The 24,552-nt window shown below is 35.1% G+C and overlaps 6 protein-coding genes across 8 annotated transcripts in view; 2 read left to right on the top strand and 4 right to left on the bottom strand.

Annotated features, from left to right (window-relative positions):
• Window positions 1–1,163: 1,163 nt before the first annotated feature.
• On the bottom strand, window positions 1,164–4,832 carry LOC116339411 (alkaline phosphatase-like). Of its 2 annotated transcripts, none has more exons than XM_031765268.1 (9): window positions 4,621–4,832; window positions 3,058–4,006; window positions 2,918–2,978; window positions 2,608–2,809; window positions 2,436–2,545; window positions 2,130–2,333; window positions 1,828–2,071; window positions 1,443–1,753; window positions 1,164–1,336 (listed from the first exon to the last, which is right to left on the bottom strand). In XM_031765268.1, exons 2-9 carry the CDS (start codon window positions 3,586–3,588, stop codon window positions 1,233–1,235), a joined length of 1,767 nt encoding a protein of 588 aa, XP_031621128.1. In that variant the 5' UTR covers window positions 3,589–4,006; window positions 4,621–4,832; the 3' UTR covers window positions 1,164–1,232. The 2 variants fall into 2 exon arrangements, with proteins under 2 accessions (XP_031621128.1, XP_031621129.1); XM_031765269.1 differs by lacking the exon at window positions 4,621–4,832 and adding an exon at window positions 4,077–4,317.
• Window positions 4,833–5,223: 391 nt separating this feature from the next.
• On the bottom strand, window positions 5,224–8,247 carry LOC116339410. The gene is made up of 3 exons (XM_031765267.1): window positions 6,910–8,247; window positions 5,883–6,823; window positions 5,224–5,632 (listed from the first exon to the last, which is right to left on the bottom strand). The coding sequence occupies exons 1-2, from the start codon at window positions 8,245–8,247 to the stop codon at window positions 6,053–6,055; spliced, it is 2,109 nt and encodes a 702-aa protein (XP_031621127.1). The 3' UTR covers window positions 5,224–5,632; window positions 5,883–6,052.
• Window positions 8,248–9,751: 1,504 nt separating this feature from the next.
• Window positions 9,752–18,898, bottom strand: LOC116339834 (zinc finger RNA-binding protein). 2 transcript variants are annotated; one of them, XM_031765903.1, is made up of 13 exons: window positions 17,413–18,898; window positions 16,996–17,141; window positions 16,539–16,693; window positions 16,285–16,450; window positions 16,058–16,163; window positions 15,729–15,974; window positions 14,477–15,663; window positions 14,170–14,409; window positions 11,759–11,874; window positions 10,938–11,033; window positions 10,636–10,881; window positions 10,459–10,561; window positions 9,752–10,391 (listed from the first exon to the last, which is right to left on the bottom strand). In XM_031765903.1, exons 1-13 carry the CDS (start codon window positions 17,460–17,462, stop codon window positions 10,276–10,278), a joined length of 2,973 nt encoding a protein of 990 aa, XP_031621763.1. In that variant the 5' UTR covers window positions 17,463–18,898; the 3' UTR covers window positions 9,752–10,275. The 2 variants fall into 2 exon arrangements, with proteins under 2 accessions (XP_031621763.1, XP_031621762.1); XM_031765902.1 differs by having other exon boundaries at window positions 16,533–16,693; window positions 17,413–18,589.
• On the top strand, window positions 17,093–19,454 carry LOC116339836. Its single transcript, XM_031765905.1, has 2 exons — window positions 17,093–19,159; window positions 19,261–19,454. Exons 1-2 carry the CDS (start codon window positions 17,990–17,992, stop codon window positions 19,345–19,347), a joined length of 1,257 nt encoding a protein of 418 aa, XP_031621765.1. The 5' UTR covers window positions 17,093–17,989; the 3' UTR covers window positions 19,348–19,454.
• A 555-nt stretch (window positions 19,455–20,009) lies between these two features.
• LOC116339835 lies at window positions 20,010–23,669 on the top strand. The gene is made up of 9 exons (XM_031765904.1): window positions 20,010–20,220; window positions 20,327–20,585; window positions 20,649–20,777; window positions 21,805–21,947; window positions 22,033–22,309; window positions 22,390–22,521; window positions 22,649–22,794; window positions 22,862–23,005; window positions 23,458–23,669. The coding sequence occupies exons 2-9, from the start codon at window positions 20,348–20,350 to the stop codon at window positions 23,569–23,571; spliced, it is 1,323 nt and encodes a 440-aa protein (XP_031621764.1). The 5' UTR covers window positions 20,010–20,220; window positions 20,327–20,347; the 3' UTR covers window positions 23,572–23,669.
• A 350-nt stretch (window positions 23,670–24,019) lies between these two features.
• Window positions 24,020–24,552, bottom strand: part of LOC116339702 (protein elav-like) — a 31,961-nt gene continuing 31,428 nt past the window's right edge. The window contains exon 3 of the mRNA XM_031765732.1: window positions 24,020–24,046. Within this exon, the coding sequence (XP_031621592.1) occupies window positions 24,020–24,046 (27 nt within the window). The remainder of the gene's footprint in view (window positions 24,047–24,552) is intronic.

Below are 24,552 nucleotides of genomic sequence, written 5' to 3'. Positions count from 1 at the left end.
TACCTGAAAAATGACCCTTTCTAGAAATACCTTTCCGCTCTGAGCGTTTGAAAAAATGGCTTATTTGTCCAGGTAAAGGATGAAAAGGCGACTTCGGGTAAGAAGTTTGGCACCAAAATTGTATTGTTCATTCTGCAACATCGTTTGTCGTTGGACAAAAGCCAATGGTTCCAAATGATCCAGAATATGTATCATCGTGTGAATATATATGTAGTACATCGAGCACTACAATGCCATCCGTCAGTAAACGTAAACGTGATGACATTGTCGAATCAAAGAGCAAACAGTGTGAAGAAACAGAAGAAAAATGCGGTTTCATCAAGTGAATCGAGCGAATCCAGCGAATCCAACGAATCCAATTCTGCAAGCGCAAGCGATTCGGATAGTTCAGTGAATAGCGATGGAAAGGACGATGCTAATGACAGTTCATACAGTTTAGAAGAAGAACAACCAAGCACAATAAGTGAGTAAAATGTTTCTTATGGCTATACCGTTAAAGAGAGATTACAATTGTGTCATTGTGTTTATTTTTCAATCAACATACGAAAACGTGAACATACGTGAAGAGGGATATGTGTCGGTGTGTATGTGTATGTATGAAAATTCACCGTCGATTCACAATGATCCAATACATTTATTTAAAAAATTCTCAATAATAATTATAAATCTCAGAAAACTCAGATGTTAAAATTCAAAGTAATCAGAGCAAAATGCCATTTTAACATGAGATTTTCTTTTCACATGGTAAAATATTATTTTACCCACAACACATTTCTTTGCAGGTAAAACGGAATTTTAACATGTGACAAAATTTCCCCATGTTAAAATGGCATTTTGTCGTTATTTTAACATGAGGTTTTTTTCACATGTTAAAATGCCGTTTTACCCGCAAAGAAATGTGTTGCGGGTAAAATAATATTTTACCATGTGAAAAGAAAACCTCATGTTAAAATGGCATTTTGCTCTGATGACTTTGAATTTTAACATCTGAGTTTTCTGAGAGTACTAATAGAATTTTTATATCGTTATAACAGAATGACTCGGAAAATATCGTATCTTAAATCATAAAATGGAAACATGAAATCATAATCATTAACATAAGCTATTTTAAGTAAACTGATCTAAAAACACTTCTATTAACAAACAAAAATGAAATGAAACTATTTCCGACTGAAGAATATACCGTTTATTTAGATTTAAAAACAAAACAAAGTACAAACAGAAAATTATTGTCATAAGTGTCTAAAAGGCCCAATCCGAGCCGCATATGATATCAAATGTGCTACATAACTTTGTTCGTGAACACGTTGTACAAGATGTGCGAAAGGCCCCGTAGCTTAAAAAAAGAGAAATTAAATTGAAAATAATGGCTTGTGCAATGATAACGGAATAGTTTGAATTGTATGATACGAAATTTGGGCTGATTAAATAAAACTACATACCATGGATTGTAACATCCGAACCGGTATGCGCATTTTCATCGGTCTTCACGGCAGCTTGTTGAATGTAGGTGTAACCAGTTGTGTCATCATTCAAGGGATTTCGACGTTGAATATCTCCCTTATCATTCAATTCCATCTGAAATCCACCAGGACCTCCAGTGGTGTATAGAAGGGTGGTGTATGATATATTATCCATTTTCGACTTTTGGGCAATGCCTAAAATATTGTTTCCACGCTTTGGATATCCATTAATGGTGAGAGAATGTGAATGATCGGCCGTTATGATGATGAGTGTTTCATCTCGCTTGGAGCTGTTTTAAATTCGAAAAAAGGTAACATTCAAACTATTTATATCAAAATTATTTTTATTTTCATAAATTCTCACTCCATAATCTCTAGAGTACGCTTGACAGCTTCATCCATAGCGTCTACTTCTGAAAGCGCGCGACGTGCATGGCCTCGATGATGAGCCTGATCGATCAAACCTCCTTCAACAACTAGTACAAATCCATTTTTATTTCGCTTCAATACTTTAAGTGCTTTCTCTGTCATATTCGTTAAGGAGGGCATTCCCTTCGGACCGTTATCACGTTCATGATTATATTTTAAGTGGCCGTTGGCAAAAACACCTTTGACATAAAATATAGATTATTCATACTGAATAAAAAAATTACGTATGTGAAATACCCAAAACATATTCTGTATTTTTATGATCAAGATTGTTAAGCTCTTCGTTGTTAGTAACAACGGAGTGCGGAAGATTTCGTTTTTGTTTATCGTGGGTCCAGTCTTTAATTAAATCTCTACCGTCTTTGGAGTGACAAGCCCAAGTGTCCAGAGGATCTTCTGGTGAACCAGTTACATTTGAAACTAAACATTGTCGACCGCCGCCTGAGGACGAATTGGAAAAGAAAATAGAAATAATCAAAAGAAGGAATGGCAATTCGTCAACAATGAAAATAGTTTTTAACATTCCTAGGAAGCATTTCTCACCCATGATAACATTGATGCTACGGCCCGGTTCATCTTCGATCAGTTGCCGTGCAATATCTTTACAACCTTTTTCATGATGTTCCGCTTTCATTTTTGATTCACACTCCCACCTACATGAACAACGTTTTGAAAAGATTACTTATTTTTTTTGCTATGTTATTCCAATGCTCACCTGCGATCCGGTACATGTGCATACAGTGCAGATGGAGTAGCATGCACAATGCGTGTTGTTGTAACAAATCCGGTGGCTTTTCCTGCATCTTGGGCCCATTTTAAAATCGAATCAACATGGCTTGATTGATTCAATGATGCAGAACAATCGCCCAATTTCACCGAGCTATCGACACCACTTGTCTCGTAATTTGTTTTAATACCTAACAAACATTCAACGATAAGCATTTTCAGACAATTCATTCAAAATAAAGTACTTGATAACAACAAAAAGAGTGATATGACGTTAAAATCGAAATAAACGAACTCACCGCAAAATAAGGCAGTCGCCGTTGATGCCGAATCACATACTTGATGATCTGCACAGTATGTCTACTGGGAGCAAATAAAAACAAATTCAAACATCGATTATTTTCGATTAAATGTAACAAAATAAAAATGAATTGCTTACTTTAAGCATGCCAAAATGTGGAAATGTTTCCCAGCTCAAGTGTCCTTCTTCTCCATACTTATAAATTCGTGATGCAGTTACTGTACTTAAACCCATACCATCACCAACGAACAGAATGACATTTCGAGCCTTTTGTTTGTTTGGTTTGAATTTAAGTGAGTTGCGAAGCTCTTTGTATGCACCATCATACCATGTTCGTTGTTCAATAGGTAAATCAATCGGTGCATTTTTAATTGCCGGTTCGGGTTGAAGTACGTCTGATTTTTCCTCAAATAATATCACCAATGTGTAGCTTAGCACACCAACAAGTAGCACGATTAATATTATAAGGCAGTAAATGAGGTATGTTTTGATGCGTTCACAGGCCACATTTTCACTCGTCGGAATTACTTCACCGGCCAACATGTAATTACTTCGTCTACGGAGTTCATAATCTTCTGCTAAATGTGGATAAACAATGTAATCGGGTGGTGGCGCATTTGGTCGATTCCCATTCACACGACGTGCACCATCGGTATTGTAATTCTTCATTTTTCGAAGAACAACTGTTTGTTCATTCACACTTTGACTCGCCGAAATTTGTATAACGGAAAAAATTGTATTAGAACATAAAAAAAAACAAATCACTCACAATCACTCTTATCAAATGAACTGCCTTGAGACTACTAGCGGACGTATGGTTGGAATCATGAAATAAATTATGGCTGTGTTGTAGCGATAAGACAAGTTTTCACACAAATTCAAATTTACTATCATGAATGTGTGCAAAAGATAATTATCAAATTCATCATGATAAGCTTGAATTGGATTTTGTCGTACTACTCAATCCTTGCATATCAATTTTTCGTACTTTTTTTCAATGTTTTTAATTTTGTTTTTATTTTCACTGACTAATCTTTCGTTTCGAAGGAAGACAAATGTTTAAAATTTCATCCGACAACAAATCCGTCTGAAATTGATAAAAATAAACTGGTTAAAAAAAGTAACGTAATGTATTTTATGGCAATCAAACACTTCACTTTATTTATTCTTATAATTGCTTTCTGCGCAATTGTCTGTTGCTATTGTTTTCTCATACAAAACACATTCTGATGTAATCAAGCAAAAAAACTAGATTAGAACGGAACATTTGAAAAAGTGTGGATTGATGTGTGGCTAAACTAACACTAAACATCCAATATTTGGTGTAAGTGTTTTACACTGTTCTCGAAATAAAAATATTTATTTTTAGTAAACATAACAGCTGTACGATGAAGTAACCGTCACGTCAAACACAACACAAATCAATTCAACATAATTTAGATCAATAAAATTCAGTTCACACCGTAGAAACTTTAATTTCTGGACAAGTGGATATGATAAATTGACATTTCAATGCCAATGTATGTCACCCGAAATGTCAAAGCAACACCAAACATTTCCAAATAACTACTTAATAATTTCTTATAAGAATTTGAGAGCTTTGAAATATTGCTGACACAAACACATTCTAACTTTGAAATATGTCAATGTTAGTATTCAGCATATTTAATTTTTTTGTTGAATAATCACTCTTTTAATTACCTTCATGCGAAATTCGATATTCAAGTAATTAAAATTTTGGAAAAGTGTAAAAATGCTAGCGGAGTTGTTAGCTCCGTTGTCGATTTATGAATATCGTGTGAATGAGTAAATGCAATTATAAATCGCTGTGGTCTGTGCGACTGCACTCCAAACACTGGCTCTTTAAACATACTATCGCGGTATCGTAGCTGATTATCGTGCATTTTTTTTTCAACCCACCGAATTTTTTTCAACACATTGAGTGTTGTTAATTGCTCATATCATTAATTAACATGTTGAGAGGCGTAGATCGTTTATGCATTGCATATGTTGAACAGTGAGACTCGGCTAATTCGAATCATCAGACGGGATTCGAATTATAAAAGTCCAACTGTATGAATGACTCATTCAGAATGAGTGAGAAAATTGAAACAAAATTCTGCCTCTCACCATTCATTTACGGAAATTCTTTCGGGAGGGAGCAAGTAATAAAATGTGAAGTTGTAAAATGCGATAGTGCGAAAAAAATTGAATCAAACATAGTCGTTCATGAAGCGACGTCATAAATGCTGATAAAAATATTTCGTGCTGATAGAAACGATGGTGATGGTGTACATTAGGGTGTTTCCCATATCTGTAAATAGAAAAATGGTATTTTTTAATTGAAAGTAGACAAAATTCTATGCTGGTTAGTAGCATCGATACAACAAAGCGATTTATATCAACACTTCCCGAAGCGAAAAACGATTGTTGCCTCTGAATATGAATATCAATCACTCCATTATATGAATACAATCTCATAGTGAAGAATACTTACAGAAAAAAACACCTAGAAGTACTTCCTCGAAATGCTGAGACACAACAGTCAGTCTCAGTTAATGTAACAAATTACAATATTAATTTTTGATTAATTTTCGAGTACGAATGGTGATTGGTGATGCTTAAGGCTGCTGATTCGGTTGAACTGCTGGCTGTCGCGGTGATCGTCTGTCTAATCCTGCCGGAATATCCCATCCAAACAGCTCACAATGTCCTATTCAAAAGTAAACACACACACGGAAATAATGTATAGATTATTGGCAGAAATGATTTTTTTTCTTAAATCTATACAAATGTTTAGATATCTCAACATAAATTTTTTTTTTTATTAAAAAAATATTTTCTCAATGTCATTAAATATTGCATACATATTTATCATCGAGCGCTAAAATAGATCATTCAAATAGCGTGCATTTCATTTAATATGTAGAATATATGCAAATGCAAATTTCTAATACACATACCTTTGATGAGAATGCATTTGGCGGCGACGATATCACGATCCCAAGATGTCTTGTGTACAGCCATTAGTAGTTGCTCGTCTTCGATTTCCAATTCATTTTCATCATCGACTGCATATGGCTGTTGAACAGTTGCATACGGTGCATCAGCATTGACTTGAACATATTCCAATTTACCACTCACTGTGTTTACTTGCCAATTTTTTTGGATACACGGCCACCTTAGACAGTAAACGTTCAGCAGCAATATCGAATTCTTGCTCAGTCATGAGTCCTTCTGCCCAAAATCGCATCAAATAAAGTTCAACGACATCTTTGTTGTACCTCAATTGCCGTTTGCTGCGCTGTGCTACGATTTTTGATGGTAAATATTCGGCGAAAATTGAATCGGGCTCCGCTCCACAATTTTCACACACTTTGAATCGATGGCTCCTTGTGGCTGGATTAAATCGTCGCCCACACTTTGCACAATGCTGCGATGTACCCCACTCATCTGTTTTGCGCACACGACAATTGCGACGTTTTCGAAAGCCTTTGAGTAGTTTGCGCGTACCTGGAGCTCTCACATGCTTTTTGATTCGAATGCACGAGTTTGGTGATATTTCTGCATTTCCCATGTGAATAATTGCGGCTTTATGATTGACCAAATTCCCAGTGAGATTATCAACGGTTCGATTCGATTCGACGTACTTGTCAAACTGCAACAGCGTGTATTTCGGTGTTGTATACACGGCCATTCCTTTCTTGAGCATTTTGATACGATGATGAACGTAATCAATCCAGAGTATGCCCAGTGGTGAAGGCATTCGCTGATACAATTGTCGATTATTTCGATCGTCCTGCTCCTCTTGGGTGAACTGCTTCGTCCATCGTTTTGCCTTTACATCGCGCGTCTTCTGCTTTGCCAGCCAATGGTACTTCTTACTGGACGTTTTCATGTTGACCTGAAATGGAAAAGTGAAGAAAAAAATTATTCACGTAACTGTATCACTTTCTATTTCTCAATAATGCCAAAAATTTAAACACTCACTTCTTTCTTTGTTTTGATATTTCGACGAACTGTGGCATTCCATGTTTTCATGCCTGGATCGATTCCCAGTTCGTAAGCAAATTTTCCGCCGATGAATTGCTTTCGAAGAATATCATCATTCTGCATCTGTTGCTTGTGTTGCTTTGACATGCGATACATAATCGACACAGATTCACCGTTGCTGACGATGGTATAATGGAATTCTTTGTTTTTCTTCAGTTTTCGATTGATGGTCGTAAAATCGAATACTTGATTCCAATAGAATTCTTTGTTCTGGCGAATGTAACTTTCGGTTGCTTGTCTACCATCAACTTGTGGAAGTTGTTTCGATTCGGCCAGCATTCGATAGAAGACATCATTGCACATAAACACTGCCTTTCGTTGATAATCAGGCAATGGAACAACCGAGAGATTTTTGATATTTGGTATCTTCACATTGTTATCTTGCGCCCAATTGTGCCACTCATCAATTTCTGTCTGCATAACGAGCCACATTGCAGTTGCTTTGAACCAATAATCGCCTTTTGAAAAATCCTTGATGTTGTGATCATTGGTTGGGCCACCAACTTCTCGCACAATTGCAGTAACCATGCCAGTAAGTAATGTTCGCTTGTGTCGTTTGAAATCTGCATTTTGATGAGTGTCACGGATCGCATTGTAGCCTCGAATCATCAAATCGACTGCATTGTCAATGTCCTTCTTGTCGAATTTCCAACCGGTAGACACTGAGTTGAATTGCCATGCTCGCATTCGCAGATAATTTTTCAACTTCTTCTTGCAGTGTGTCGTTTGACCGGTTTTCAAGCATCGCGTGTGATTTTGGCACAGCGTTTTAAAATGATTACCAAAATAATCGTTCTTGGGCCAGGCGAAATTATTTTCTGGACTGAGCTCTTCGACAAACTGACGGAAATGTGGCTCCATATTCTCACCTTCTTTGTTTTTTTGCAAGACGGCATAGAAACATTGCTGTATCACTTCTTCGCCACGATTCTTTTCAACGAGCTGTCCTTTCTTCTTTCCTTTTTTGGCCGGATACGTTCGGTTTTTAAAAAACTCCCACTGTCGATTCATTTGTGCCGATTTCACTTTATCCAAGAAAAGTAATGATGCCAAAACGGTGATTTTCGTTGACATTATGCTTTTCTGTTCGATCCACGGTTTGACAATGTGATTGAACTCTGGTCGTAAAATTGTGTTGAGGCGCATTTTAATCGCGAACAATCCATTATCGTTTACATCATCATCAGCATCCTTTTCTTTTTGCGCATTCGTTTGAAATTTGTATCGCTTTTTTCTTGGCGCTGTAGCCGCCGTTGTTTCACCAGTCGTTGACATGTTGAACTAAAACGAAATAAAAAAAAAACACACGCGCAATTTAGAACACAAATAAAATGACAAATATATTTTCTGCACTGTGTAATTTTTAAATGAATTGAATCAATAGGAAGCACTGAATATATGGGGACAAAACTGACACTTGATGTTACCTGATTGAATGTTAAGCGTGAAGTGATTCAAAATCGACAAATTGAGTGATATTAACTCTTTTGAATGCAACATATAAATGCAAACCACACCAACACGGTCCAAAGTTGAATCGAAATATTTGCAGTTTCAGCTTGTGAATGTTTTGTTATTATCAAAACTAAACAAAATCAAACACAAAATTCACCGCAAATATCTCGTTTGAAAACAATCGGTTGACAATAATTCCAATAGAAAACCGCCAACAGCGAAAAATAAACTTCTTTGAAAGCAAGAAACAAATATAACATACACTGACACAATCCAAAAATATGTTTTAGCACTTTTATCAATCGAATCCAATAAAATTATGACGATGCAAATTCAAATAAAAAAAACATTGATTCTGACAAGTTTCAACACGATCGTTTCATTTGAACCAACACACTTCTCCACATTCCGATGTTTCTGTGTCGAAAGCATTCTTATACTGCACACATTTTTTGTTTATAAAGCGTTTGAATAAGAATGTATGGTACGGAACCAATAAACGGAATCACAGTTTGTATGTAAACACTTAAGAGCAAAAGAAACGGAATGATTATTATTATTAGCCTATCGCGATGGATATAAATGTGTATGTGTTGTATGGACTGCTTGGTTCAAATCATAAAATGATTTTACAGGCCAAAAAAACAGCTGACACAGCGAACAACACGATTCTGAAAATGCGTTGAATACTTTCTTTTGTTTATTTATCGAATTCTAAAGAATCGCAACAATATTCTATCAAAGCGAACAGTGTCGATATACGTGCAAACAGCAAAGAGAATTGTACTTCAAATTCTAATCAACTATATTTTCAGATATGTTTTCGTTTCGGGAAGTGCTAAAATCAATCGCTTCGTTATATGAATGCCATTTACTAACATAGAATTTTGCCTTCTTTGAATTAAGAAATACCATTTTTTTATTTGCTGATACGGGAAACACTCTAGTGTACATACTTACTTCATCCGTATGCACAAATTGAGAATAAAAAACGTGCTTTTTTATATTTTATCTCCTTTAATTTTATTGTTCCTCAATACGTTTTATAATAATATAGGAATAAAATTTTCTCTTTAAATCCATAAGAATAATTTTTGTCGTTTGTTTTGAAAATGCGTTGAGATTTTTTTGTTGTATTCATTTTTTTTGTCCACATTTGAATTGATTCATCAATCAGCAAATCGAATCGCAAAATGTATGAGACGTTGTCTATTATATATATTTTTTTATTCATTTCTCTCGTAATTGCGATAGGAGTGTTGAATCTACTTTATTTATTGATTTATAAATCTATTCATGCTATATGAAATAAAACATTCTATTGTAGTTTTCATACTGAAATATGTGATCAAATTTACTGAATACCCTAGTTTTTACTTTCGGCAATATGGCATTGCTGCTCATTTTCACATTAAAGTGTCTAATTGGTTTTTGTAAATTCTAATCAATACAATTAATCATTTAAAAAAAAACTTCTTGAGAAAAGTGTAATGACCAATAAATCAAAAAAAAAAAAAATCATTATTTTGTCGTGATCCTGAAGAGAATTTGCATCGGCCATATTACAAATACTTCGTCCACACATCAAATATGTCTTCATTTTTATACGTAATCTTGAACTATCGCTCTAGATATTTCAAACAATTCAATTATAATGTGGTTAAACTAGTAAAATTGGTAAAATAAAATCGTGTAATAGTAAGTTCAATTTTTTGTTGTTGTTATAGCGACCAAATATATTAATAGAAAATAACATAAACACGCGCACAAAATGGTGAAATGAATGGTTTTTCAGTTTTGTGCTGTCAGAATAAGTGTGAATGCAATAGGTGGAAAATAGGTTATCCCTTAATTAGCAACAGCCGCATCGGTTGAAATTGGATCGGCGGCCACCGATGTTGTTTCAGTTGTGGATGTTTCCATGCTGGTGTTTTCAGCATCTTTCTTTACGATTTTCGAATCACCTGAAATGACCGAAATAAACCAATTGTTTTCATCAATTTAACATTGAATTTCGTGTAAATTACAAACCTTCAGATTCGGCTCCTTCATTTCCGGAACGTCTACGCTTACGGCCGAAGCGCCATTGACGAACGGCAAACTTCTGTGGAGGCAAGAGGTCCATTCCCAATACCTTCGAATGATAATAATAATAATAACAATTGTTTGTCAATTGTTTTCTATGTAAATAAATAACATTGATGTTACCTTGTAAATTTGACGGAATGCAATCATACGCAAGAATGTTTGCGCCGATACAGTCAAATCTTCTCTTTGTTGTTTTGTTAAGCCAAGTAATGCATCTAGTGGATCTTTTTCACATGGATCCATTAAACCGGGCCCATTGATCAGTAATCCAGTGGAAAGTGCTTCCATTACACGACGCAAACAATCGCCTGGACTCAATGGCATGCCAGCCGACGATATTATCTTTTCGGTTAATAGTTCCAATGCCTGAAATATGGAAGATTTATTAAATGCATCCTTTTTTTATATTTTTCATCGTTTACCCATTGACTGAGTGGTGTCCATGTGTGAACGCGTTGACACAAATCTCGCAATACACGAATGATCATGACACATGATTGTAAACCAGTTGCTCTAGCCTAAAAATATCATTGAATTTTGTGCGAACCGAATTCAAATACACAAAACACAACAATTGTGCAAAAGTAAAAACAAACAAAAATAAAATGATTTATATTAGTAAATGTTTCATGAAACCGTAACCGCCACATGACTAAAATGGCACACATTTTGAATGAAATTCTTTCTTATTTTTCGCACGCTTACATCATAATTTTTCATTTCACGATTTTCAATGAATTTGCATTTGAAGAATATTTGATTACCGCCTATTAAAATAGAAACTATGATTGCCAAGGCAACGCATGCGAAAATTTCAACAATTTCATTCAAATTACGTTCCATATATTTTCATGGAATAAAAAGCAATACATTCTACAAAAAAAAAAATGTTCGATGTAAAATAAGTTTTTGATACTTTTTCAATATTTTCGATAAAAAAATTAGGTGCTTGATCTCTTTAGCTAGGTTTTAATTGTACTTTATAATAAAATCTATCATTACTCTCTTCTCTCTTTTTTTCTTCTTCGCAAAGGAAAAATAAACAAATTGAACAACAATGAAAACGAAAAAAATGTATTCTTTATCCTTTCTTCGACTTTACAGGATTGTCAGAACGCAACGATCATCTTCTACTCCTTTTAAATTTGCTTCTTTTTTTTCTTAAATGTGTTCTCCCTTCAAATTGAATTTATCATATTTTCTCTTTCTCATTTTCTGGTGACAACAATTTCAAAAAACAAACCTGGAACCATTTCGCGTGCCTCAATGCAGCAAGAGCTTGAAGACATGGATCGCGTGGCAGTAGATCATCGGGATTCGGAACCGTTTGTTCCGTTGCTGTTGCAGCAATATTTGAATCTAAAGTGCAAGGTAGTAACAGGGTGTTTGACCATTAACACAGAATAAGAAATTCATGCTTTTGACATTTGATAAATACTCCAAATACAAATATAGAAAAAAAAATTCAAATCATCTAAACTGTAGCAAAACTCAAGTCTGTAGTTTTTTTTTTATTTTTTTTTTTGATTACTTTGGTTAGTCACTCGTTTGGTGGTAGTTCGTGGCCGAGAATAGCACGTAACAATTCGAAAAGAGTTTCTAACTCTGATCGAATGATTTTGGCTATTTTATCTCGATTTGCTGACATATTTGTTATTCTGGTGTCTTTTTTTATTTTGAATTTCGATATGGAGGATTTATCAATACAGTTTGTCAGCACACGTTTTGTATTTTTTGTATCGTATCGATCGGCTATTTAAAATGGTTTCTTTTTTCTCTCGATTTCAGTGTGTCATTCTGAAAATCGTTTAAAGAACCGTGACTCCATTTGTTCGATGTGTAAAATTTGATGGTCAAAAATCCTGTATGCAATTTTTCCTTCACTTCCGCAAGTTTTTTTTTACATACATGAATATCGTTCATTTGCTCGTTTCGTATCATACTTTCATTTTTTGGTTTTCTTTGTGTGTTGTTTTTTTCTTGTAATTATTGATTGAAAAATCATAAGAAAAACGATTGCTGTTTTTTTTTCGCTTTTGTTTACGTTCATAATAAATTTAGCTCAGCGCGTTGCCTAGCTAAGTTCGAAGCACTGAATTTTATTATACAAAATACTCAACAAACCACTAAAATTCTATTGTTGACTGGATAATAATCTCATCATGAGCAAAAACACATCGAAACCATTGTGATGTAGCCCATTTATATCTTATGTATAAAGGCCAAATCACGTTTCAATGCATTGATGCCACATTTGCGGTTGGACTTCAAATTGAAAAACGACAATCAATTCGAGCAAATGCGAATTCAATTGCGACGAAATTATGAAACAGAAAATGAGTCAAGATTCAGAATTTGCTCGATTCCATTCATTGTTTAATTTCATTTGCATGTGATCGATTGCAATATGTATACGAATTGATTTGCTTCGAATTGATTACGATTTGCATTTTAAAATCCAATTCGATCGGGTCGTTCCAATACGTTTCCGTTGTTTCACTGCTCTTGAACAAATTATCACAAATCGCGCATTCTTTTTTCTTTCTTTCTTATTTTTGCACTGCATCCGATTACTCATGCCATTACGGTTTTTTTTCGTATTTTTATTTTTAATTCGCAACAAGGCGAAATAAGTATTGGACAATTTCAAGAGATGTTCATTTGGTTCGTCAACTCGACGAAAACACTTTTCACTTTAGTTTGCCGTCACATTTCCATGATATTAATTGATTTGTTCACGCGATTGAAATCGGCATGTCTCAAACGATGTCCAATAATTATTTATTTCTTTTGTTTTTTTTTCTTTCCATTTTTATTTTTTCTTTATCTATTTGAATAAAGTAATTGGCGTCCGCTTTGTTGATATTTTGTTCGTGTTGAATTCGAAAACAAATGATATATAGAATATTGGTAAGAACGGTGGAAATTATTATTAATTTGACCTATTTTATTCAAATGTACATCGTATTTTTGGACTTTTTCACGGAATTCGATTCTTTTTTTTTAAATAGTCGATACGTCGACGCACGTATCAAAATCAAATGTTTAAGTTCGGAAACATGGACAAAGGTATCGAAAGTGTTGCCATTTAAATTACGAGAGATATTCGAAATAAAATAGGTTTGATTTTTTTGGCCGATTTTTGGTTATTTACACAATTTTTTTTTTTTTTTTGCTTTTGTCCGCACGCTGATACGATTTCGAAGCACCAATTTCAGATTTGCTTCACTTTAAAAGTTTTTTACTCTGCAGAAGATCACAATATTCTCCTGAGATTTTATTTAGTTTATTTGGTCACAGGTATCATTTACACATGACTAAATCAACTTTACTTCATATCGAGTGTAACATGGTGAGTATGTTCACAGGATATAAAAAAACAAGAAAAATTCCACGGATTTCCAAATCATCCATTTGATCCATTTGATTGTCGAATCTGTGTGTTTAGGTTGAGTGTTCTAGCCACCGAAACTGGTAACTCGAAATCGAGTGCTTTCTCTCCGAGTGATTTATTCTTTTATTATTATTATTTTTTGCTTGCAAATCAGTTATGTTTGATGTTATTTTTCATAAGTGATTGATTAATTTCTTTTTTCATTCATATGAAATGAAAACAGGGAAAGAATAACAAACGGACTGATTTGAATGACTCACCTTGTTGCTGAGGATCACGAAGTAGTGGCGATGTTAGGAAAACTTTAACCGTTATCGTATCATCGGAGACCAAAACGGCACTCTCTTCGGGCTCCATTGTCACGGTGAATTGATGATCTTCGGAAATTTGCTTCAATTGCACGGGCAGCTCAGCTGCGACACGTTTCAACAATGATACTGTTGGCTTTTCAGCGCATAATACTACCAATTGAACAACTTTATCGCCTTGAAGCAGAAGACCTACAGTAAATGACACAACCACATAAAAATAAGATCGAAAGATTGCATAGATAATATACAAAAATACCTTTTGCAAGTAATCCGACTCGCATAACACCCTTAAGTAAACGAATTGAGCTGCCTTCAGCCTCTTTATGAAATGAGAACAATTGATTATCGCGACCATCTTCTTTCGGTTTGGTCTCTCTTTCTGCACTTGTACTATTAGCTGCTTCGCTTTCATTTGGTTTTGTTGCATTTGTTTCGTCAGTTTCGGTTTTAGTTTCGGTGGCTGGTGCTTCGACTTTATTCACGCCGTTAGTAACATTTTGTGCCGATTTATCGGTCAATGCATCCGATACGAATTTCAGAGCGCGTTCAGTATGCGATACAATACGTTGAATCAATTGTAATTCTTCTTCTTTAGGATAGATTTCGGCATGTTTGGCCACAACATGACGATCGTCAAAGGTTTCTGGTCGTGCGCGTCCCGGTGGAACCATGCCAAAGAATGGTGCATGCATTGGTGCCCGAATGAATGGCGGTGCTGGACGACCTGGTGGAAAACCTCGATTCCATGGAATATTATATGGCATATTATCGAATTCATTATCGAATCGTCTACGTTCATCCCAATACATTCCATCGCCAATGTCATTGCTATCATCGCCCAAATTACGTTGACGATTCCAAAAATCTGCTTGCATTGCAGCTCGTTGTGCTTTTGCTTCAGCAATGCGTTTTTGACGTGGTGTCGGTTTTAAATCAACCACCAAATCTGGTTGAACTTTACGTTTGTATTGCAAACGATGACGACGTCCTTTCATATGCATCTCCTTTGCATTTGGATCATTGAATCCACATTCGCATAATTTACAATTGAATTTTATCATTTTGCCATCTTCACCTTTTATCTCTTCGATGTATTCATTGCCAACGGGCTTAATATCGTCTTCCGGAAGTGATAAAGCACTATCGTCTTCCATGGATTCAACTTTGTTTGGATTTGTCATTGTTGCGTCTGATGGGACCGTTGCTGCTGCTTGTTGTACCGAAACATTTGACGGTGGTACAGAGCCTGCGGTCAGTGCGGCTGCATCGTTACTTCCTTCGACCGCACCGCCGGCTGGGACAAAGTTTACTTTGACCGGTTTTTTAAAGTTTGGGTCGACGGTTGGAATTGGTTTGCCCAATTTTTGATGAAGTTTCACTACTTTTTGATGCTTCGAACCACGAACATGTGCTGCATATGCATCGTTACCGGTACAAGTTACACTGAAATTTTAAATTTGGAGATTAAATATTCAATTTCATTTTTGTTACCGAATGTCGTTATTTACCCGCAAAGTTCACAATGCAAATTATTGCCACGATTTTGACTTGTTTGTACCGCTGTTGCGGCCATTTTTAAACTAGCTTCACGTCTTTTATGCTTTTGGCCTTCCAAATGTTCACGATAGGTTTGCGGACCAGCACAGCTGATTTTGCACACTTCACAATAATGCAATTGTTGGGGTTTTGGTTGTGGCTTCGGACGTTGTGTTTTCATGTTACCCTTTTTGAATCCTTGCCAACCCGGATTCGGTCTATAGAAAAGCAATGAATTTTTATAAATTCATTGAAATTAAATTCATCGGAAGTAAAGCAATCAAATTAAAAAAGGAATTACCCATTGTTTGGTTTATTTGTTTGTTGTACGGCATACATAGTGGCTGCACTATACAATGCGGCATCATAACTCGAATAATTGCTAGAAGTAGTTGTTGCTGGAGGTTCTATAAATATGAAGAGAGAGAAAAAATCGATATTTTTGTCAATGTTACAGTGATACCATCTAAATGTCATTCATTTTCTCTCAAACTTGTTTAATCGATAAACGTGTCTGTGTGCGCTTACGTTTTGGTTGGGCATTGGCTTGTGGATTCTGTTGGTAAGCCGTTTGAGGTGCGTATGCTTGATTTGCATTGTATGGAGTAGTAGCGACGACTGGTTTGGCTTGTTGTTGTGGAACATTGTTTCTGGTAGGACCAGCAACATATTGTGCTGTTTGATATCCGGTCACCTAATCGAAAAAAAAAAATCAATATGAAATAACCATTAAAATCAATTTTAAACGCTTCATGAATAAAATAAAGTATACAAACTTTTACTTTTGTCGCTGGTTGGGCGGTTGCGTCTGCATGTGCAGCATATGGCTGAGCGGCCGCTTGATAAGTGGCAGTAGATGTTTGTTGATAATAGGTTTTGGTTGTGTCGTATGTACGTCCATAGCCATAATCATATGTGACACTTGGTGTACCAGCTCCTGTGATATGAATACGCGCATATTGAATACAGACGAAAATAATAAAACATAGTTTTTACTAAAGAGTAAAATGATTCATGAATGTTTAATCAATGTTAAAGTGAGTGATAAGTATGACACCTTGAAAACTGATACACTTATCAATTTAATGGTGACAAATTGCGTTGTTAGTTGCATTTTCATATTGAATTATTGACAAGGCAAAAAAAAACCGAATCGTTCGGAAAATGATCGTGCATTTTGAAAGGTTTTTTATTCCGCGGATGTTTTTTTTCTTATTCTTCTTAATATTTATTACATACCAGCATATGTTCCTTGGGCTGCAGCTTGATAAGCAGCCTGGTCGTAGGCACCCGTTCGCTGCGCACTATAGGTTGCAGCAGTAGCTGTCGGTGCGACTGCATTGTACTGTTGAGCAGCCGGATAGGTTGGGCCAGTCGCAGCAGCCCTATATAAAATAAAAATCAATTTTCAATTAGTATTGAAAAATGTCGTAATAAATTTTTATTTTTTTAAAACAAATAACATTCAAATAACACAGACATTGCATGAAACAAATATCGATTTTAAATATGAATCAAGAATTTCACGATGAAAATATGACATCACAGACAAAATATCGATCGCATTGACGCCATTACTGAAACACTCATACTCTGACGCATAGCAGCGAAAATATGAGCCGGGTTCACATTTAATTCCAATTCATTTTAACTCACCCATATTGTGTGCCACCATGTGTAAATCCAAAATAATTATTTGCCGACATTTTTAGTGTATTTTAATGTATGCAAAGACAATCAATTGATTTGAGATTTAAACGCAATTTACCGATAAACTTTCACACACAAAAAAATTATACCTTTCGGCTGTGTGCCGAGTCTACTGTCTAACTCTTCGACACAATTGCCACAAATGATTCTCAAATGCAAAATGCTTAAATGTGATAGGTGGATAGAGCGAGAAAAAACTATGTTCAGAGATGAAAAAGAATGTGTGATAGAAGCGCCCTCTTGCAGTAAAATACATACTGTCGATTGTGTTCGTCATTTCATTTTTTTGACATTTGCACTTGCATTGGTGGTTGTGAACAAGAGAGTTCCGAGAGAGAGAGAGAGAGAGAGGAGAGAGAGAACAAAGCCGAGAGAAAAGTTGCCTTATGTCATTTGAACAAATTGTACGTGTATACGGTAACAAAGTGCCAATGTCAGCTGTTGATTGGAAAGTTTATTTTGGTTTATCGTTTAGATTTAAGTTTTATTTTGAAAATTAAATACTAACCGTATATATTGTGAAATGCACAAAATTTGTAAAAAATTCACAAAAATGACAGAGTTTTTAGATTTAAATGATGATTGTCTCGAGCATATTTTCAATTTTTGTGATGTAGAAACTACGGTTTCACTGTCAAAAGTGTGCAAGCGCTTGAATGCACTTGTGACACAGATTCAATTTCCAAAGCAAACAACATTCAGTTGTACAATTCGTTCATATGAATGCGAAGAAAAAGCTCGTAACATTATCGAGGCGATCGGAAAATATATTGTAACTCTTAAATTATGTCAGACGTCTGAGATCTTTTTGTTCTATCAATTTTTGGGTCGTGTAATTGGTGATCGTATTCGAAAATTATCAATCGTAACGCCACACATTTCGGACACGTCACTACAAGCGATTGAACCAGTTTTGCGGCGACTCGAAGAGTTGCAATTGCGCATTGCCAACACCGATCTTAGCGATGATGATTTAGCCTTATTGACACGTTGCCCAAATTTACAACGTTTACATATCCAATGGGACACATCATTTCTGCAAAATACAGGCACATGGAATCGTCTCGAAGAGTTGTCATTAGGCGATAACGAGTACATAGCTAACGATACTTTTTCTGAATTTATGCAGAATAATCAACAATTACGAAAATTGAAAATTGGCGCGTTCAATTGTGATGTTGAACTTAAAGACATTGCAACGTATTTAGCAAATTTAGAGCAATTGGTTTTATTTCAAAATTATTCCGATTTATCGGCCGACAGTATTTTAGAATTGCAACGGTTGACTCATTTGAAGCGGTTAATTTTACGAAATGTTGAAGCGAACCATTTCGGAGGCGTCGTCAACAATGTGACCAAATTGAATTTTTTAAGCGAATTACAAATACAAGCTGAATTCAATCAATGTTCCGACGACGAAATATTCGAACCAAAGCAAAAGAATATTGTCAAGATTGCACTGGAAATGCCACAACTGCAAGTGTTTGGAATCTCATTTTGTAAACTAAAAGAAGAAACGATCGTGGAATTCATAAGATTTGCGGATAATTTGCGGAAAATTCACATACATGATTGTGATTTTATGCTCACACCAGACAACATTGATGCTATCATTAATGCACGAAAGACAATACGTAATCGTGTCGATCCGCTGATCATTTTCGTTGATTTTATTGATGAAGGCATCACCGATGTAAGTCACTACTTTTTTTTACCGGTAAAATATTTTCTGTCAATGAAATGTATGCTAACTAAAACTCGTTTACATTTTCTTCAACACATGTTTTTTTGTAGCTTTTACGAAAGCCGGATATCAGTGCTCATCTAAAGGCTTTGCCATGTCGCCGTTGTGAAATCATCCCAGTCGGTTTCTTCGAATAAAATGGAGCAACTTTTTGATCATGTTTATTTTATATTTCTTCATGTTCTGTACACAAATTAATTATCATTTAATCAAATGATTTGAATAAAACTGTTACAAAATCAAAGCCACAAAGAATTTGAAATATTTTCCACTGATTTAAATGTTATAAGACGAACACCGTAATGATTCGGATAAAGAAAAAAAAATCCAGTTTTGATGATGATTGATGCAAATCACTGCAGAGGCAGCAGCTGATAACAGTAGTATGTATTTGTATGTTTCATCCACGTTTTTAAGTATTAGTGTACACACATACACACATTACACACATTATACACATACACACATACACACATACACACATACACACATACACACACATACACACATACACAGATTACTAAAAACCAACTTTTTTCAATCAAAAATCTCAAGCGAGCAAGATTGCGAAATAAATTTATTATTTATCACTTTGAATTATTATTCAGCAACACATTTTTTATTTCATTTGAGACTTTGTTGCTATTTTCTTGCGATAAAGATAAACCATCATGATACGAAAATACGAAAATACGAAAATACGAAACCATCAAAATGACTTTCGGTCTAAAAAACAAACGTCATTTTTGTACCAGTCATCTCTTTCTAACTTTGGCACTCGCACTGGATGTTTCGTTGACAGAAAAGGTCGACTATACAACTGTGGATAACGAGCTGAATGCGTCATTGTGAAACATACATTGCTTATTATTCGTGGTGAACATTTCACGTCAACAGCCATTGCAACCTAATCAAATAAATTTCGGTGGAAAAATAATTCCGGTGTGCGAGCGAACGATTGTGTGTAAAAGTGTTTTCGGTTGATTGGGACGTTGAACGATTGAGTGCGGGTAATCTAAATATTGAAATGACAAGAGAAGTGCAATCTGTTTTTTGTTGTGTTTTACCATAAAAGTTTCTCATAAAATTCTTTATTTTATGTTCTGCACTCTATAGATTACAGGGGAAATATTTGAGATGATTAAAATGCCAAAAAGATCAGAAAACAATGTTGAAAGTGGCTCCGACACACTGTCCGATAAAAATGATAATAGTAACTCAAGTAATTCAAACACATTTCGAACAGCACAATCCGCCAGTGGAAGGATAAGTCCATTACCTCTTCCCACTGTCAAATACTCCGTGCATGAAAACGTCATTAAGAGCATAAGCGAACACCGGAAATTGATCCAATATCGACGTGGCGAACAACCAGGTAAATATTCGACAAATTTGTTGAATAAACGCAATTATTGAAGAATGAATTCCATTTTTTTAGTGATTGGTTTATTAATTGGTGAACAAAAGCACAAAAATATTGAGATTACGAACGCAGTTGCATTGGAGGGTGACAGTATACAGAATATCAAAATCGATTCGGAGAGTATTCGTGAATTCGAATCATTCGGTAATTTGAGCTTGGATTTTAAATAACTCTTTCTTTTGTGATTAATATAGTTAAGTTGCAATTGGATGCAAATGGTAAACCGATACATCTATCAATTACCGATGATGATTTAAATACAGCCGATTCAAATCCAGTATATATTTTTGAATTGACCACACCGTCATTTCTCATTTCCAAATCCGGCTGTTTGACTGTGAACGAAGCGGGTTTGGATCGTGATCCTCCAAATCCAGGCGTATATCGATTTCAGTTGATGGCTCGTGATGCAGCGTCAAATGCGGCCAATGCACCGCTTAGCATGACCGTTACATTAATCGATAAGAATGATAATGCACCAAAATTCCAAATGTATCTTTTTCACCGAGGCCATTGACAACAATGGCGATTTGATGGAGCGATTTGCCACCGAATTCGTTGCGTGCCCATTCTAACGCATTGAAACAATTATTGGCCGAAAAATCACACAGAAATATTGTAAGGATCGAGGGGCTTAGCATTCGTCAATATTTGAATGACAATGGTTTAATGGAAGAAAATCCAGTTGCAACTGACGTTTGATTCTATATTATTGATCTGAAAACGAAGAAAATTTTAGATCGAAATGATGCGCTCATTCAATCGCAATTCTTTGAAAAAATTTCACAAACTGACATCAACTACGAAGCGTCAAATATTGCATATGCCACTGCACAAGGTATATTCCAAACCGACTACGTTATACAGTTTACTAAACGTAGTGGTACGCGTAGTCTCAACGATTCATCCATTTGATATATTCAGTCCGGTTGCCGCTGTTGACGATCAAATTAAAAAGACAAAAACTGCGTCAATATTGCATTGCTCATTTTAATTTTTGGTATTTTTGTACATTTGCATTTCGTGGACAAATTACAAAAATTTTAAACAAAGAATGCGACAATATACAGCCGCTTCGACAAATACAACGTCAAGCATTAAGAATTATGACAATTATCATGTGGTTTTAATGTATTTGTTTGTCTCTTGTTTTACATGTAATTCGCTGCAGCGAAAGGATTTCGACAGTTTACTGTTGGTTGGTATACAACAACCAGTCCATCTAACGAAGAAATCACAGTGCATACGCAGTTTTGCAATATCATCGGCTGCCCAATCATATTGCGCCTTGATTTTGTTGGGTGTGAAGAAAAGGTAACTTTCTCTTTCAATATTTTTCATTTTCAAATCAACTATTTCTATCCAAAATAATGATTTTATTTACTTCTCCTGATATCAGCCGAAAATAAGCATGCAAACATTAGTAATTCGTTGTGTGGATGACAAACCAGGATCTATGTTTGGGGATGTGACACACATGCTCGATGCACGAGGCAAAAACGTTTCAATTTCAAAATCGGTCGCATTGGATCCAGTTTCCGGCAGCTCAAAACAAGTATCATCTTCGAATGTGATGACTGTAGCAACCATTCCTTCTCTCAATGTTTTCCTGAATCGTCAAACGGTTTACGCCATGTCCACGGCATTTTTAGGATACTCAAAAGAAGAAAATTTAGGTCAATATTCATCAAATTTGCAATTATTTGGAACAAACAAGGAATATGTGATAACAATGAATTTCCTTTTTTTCCTTCAGTCGTTGGTGGATTGGTCGGTACAAAAAAGGGCAAAAACATTAACATATTTCGATCGTTCAAACTAGTCAGCATGGCTAATGACCAAGAGATTACCATTGATAAGGATAAACTTAAAACAGTTGTTGAATGTTGTGAGTTGAGTCTGGCTATTCAAATAGATTTTTTTATGTATTTTTATGACTCAATGTGTACTCATTTATTTCTCCCAGAAAACACATATTTTCTGATGTATTTTACTGTTAATTTTTTTATATACAGACACAGAAGAGAACAAAGATTGGATGCTTCTTGGTTGGTACAATACTCGCAGTCGACTGACTAAACAAGACATCAAAGCGCACAAAGAAATATGCAAATTTACCCAAGATTCTATCATGCTTCAAATCAGTTTATCACAGAACAAAGTAAGTTACATCTATCAACGAGTATTTTACTTTCAAACAGAACTTTTCTTTCGATTTTTTACCTTAGGAAGCAATAATCAAAGTCTATGGTTCTGCGACAGATACCATTGATAGCAAGACGGAAACATTTCTTTTTAAATTGCCCCACACCATAAATTCTGCGAATTTGGAAAAACATCGCGCGATTTACGAGCAATATAAAAGGAATCAGGTACCAACTAGATCTATAATAGCACTACTTGTAACAATTATAAGCACTAGTATTGGCAATGTTATAGCTTCTAGTAATTGGCTTATTCAATTGATTTCTGTTGGGTTTGGCATATTAATTTGTTTTATGTTGTTGTTCTGGGATAAGCCGTTTTTGCTTGTTGAACGATTTTTTATTTGGCTTGAAAAAAAGTGATTGTCGAAAAACAAAATTAATAATAGAATTCATTATCATTTGCAAATATTCATTTCATTTCATCTTTTATTCACCGTAGTAGTTCCTTTCAGTGTTTGGTTTGAAATTTCTTTTATATGGTTATTGCTAATGTGTTCACGACTTAAGTACTTTGTATTTCAATTAAAACCGAGCACTTTTAAGTTAATAAATTTAGCGCTTATTTTAAACTTTCAGTGTGTGTCGAATATTTCAATTTTCTTTTTTCTAAATGACAGGCCCGCACTAAAATATCGGTTTATCTTCTTGAGATGATTCAGAATGTACCAGATCGACTTTTAAAAATACATAACACAATTTTTGGCAAGAAGAAAGGTTACGCTGATAAATAAAAATTGCACAGAATTCAAATAACTTAATTCTAACATATGTTTAAATCAACAATTGATATTAATAAAAAAGAACTCGATTTGATCAAAAAAAATTTAAATTCACTTTTCTTTTGTTGTATTTTTAAAAAAAAAACTTTGAAATTTCAAAAAATTATTTTTCTTGTTCATCATCAGAATGAAATGAAACTTTGCATGGCTCAGTTTCTTCACGAAAAAAAAATTCCCTGAAAGTTTCATTCCAATCGGATGAAAAATTAATGTAGCTCCCATACAAAAGTTGGAATTATTTAAAAAAAACTTTGAAAATAGATCATAGCCATAGTCATGACTGTGAATGTACACTTAGTGTACGGCGATTCCATACGAACGTGAACGGTTTTTGGGTTGATGTTCAAAATAGTAATGTTTAGTGTTTGCGATCGATTCAGAATAATCAAAAAATAAGATTCTACACAACAGTTTGGTCATATAGGACCTAAAAAATGAAAACGACCCCATTCGATTTTTTGAAAAATGTCGAAACTCGTGACATTCAATGATACCATTTTCGAGTGTTTGGTAACTATACCAAAATGTCTAAAAATCGTTGGGTAGGGCCAAAGGTCCTCCATCCGTTCCACCGATTTTTTGGGTCCGACCGCCACCGGAGGTCTCTCAAAAGACGAACCGAAAATTCGGTCCATGTGAACCATGGAAGGGTCCCACCCGGGGGGTCAACTTTTTATCCACATTTTGAAAGCTCCTTCATAGCCCTACCCAACTATGCATAAATAAGCCGTTTGCAAAGAACAAAATGAAAAAGTTCTCCTTCGTGGTATCTCATGATCTTCGACATTTTTTTCGGTTTTTTCCTATGAACTTTTTTCGCAATCTTGCTCGCTTGAGATTTTTGATTGAAAAAAGTTGGTTTTTAGTAATCTGTGTATGTGTGTACACTAATACTTAAAAACGTGGATGAAACATACAAATACATACTACTTA

The sequence above is a fragment of the Contarinia nasturtii genome, unplaced genomic scaffold (genome assembly GCF_009176525.2).
Source record: "Contarinia nasturtii isolate CC-2019 unplaced genomic scaffold, AAFC_CNas_1.1 Cnas_scaffold_533, whole genome shotgun sequence".
NCBI lineage: Eukaryota > Metazoa > Arthropoda > Insecta > Diptera > Cecidomyiidae > Contarinia > Contarinia nasturtii.
Note: the sequence above shows the minus strand (reverse complement) of the source record. Positions and strands in the feature narration are given on the sequence as shown.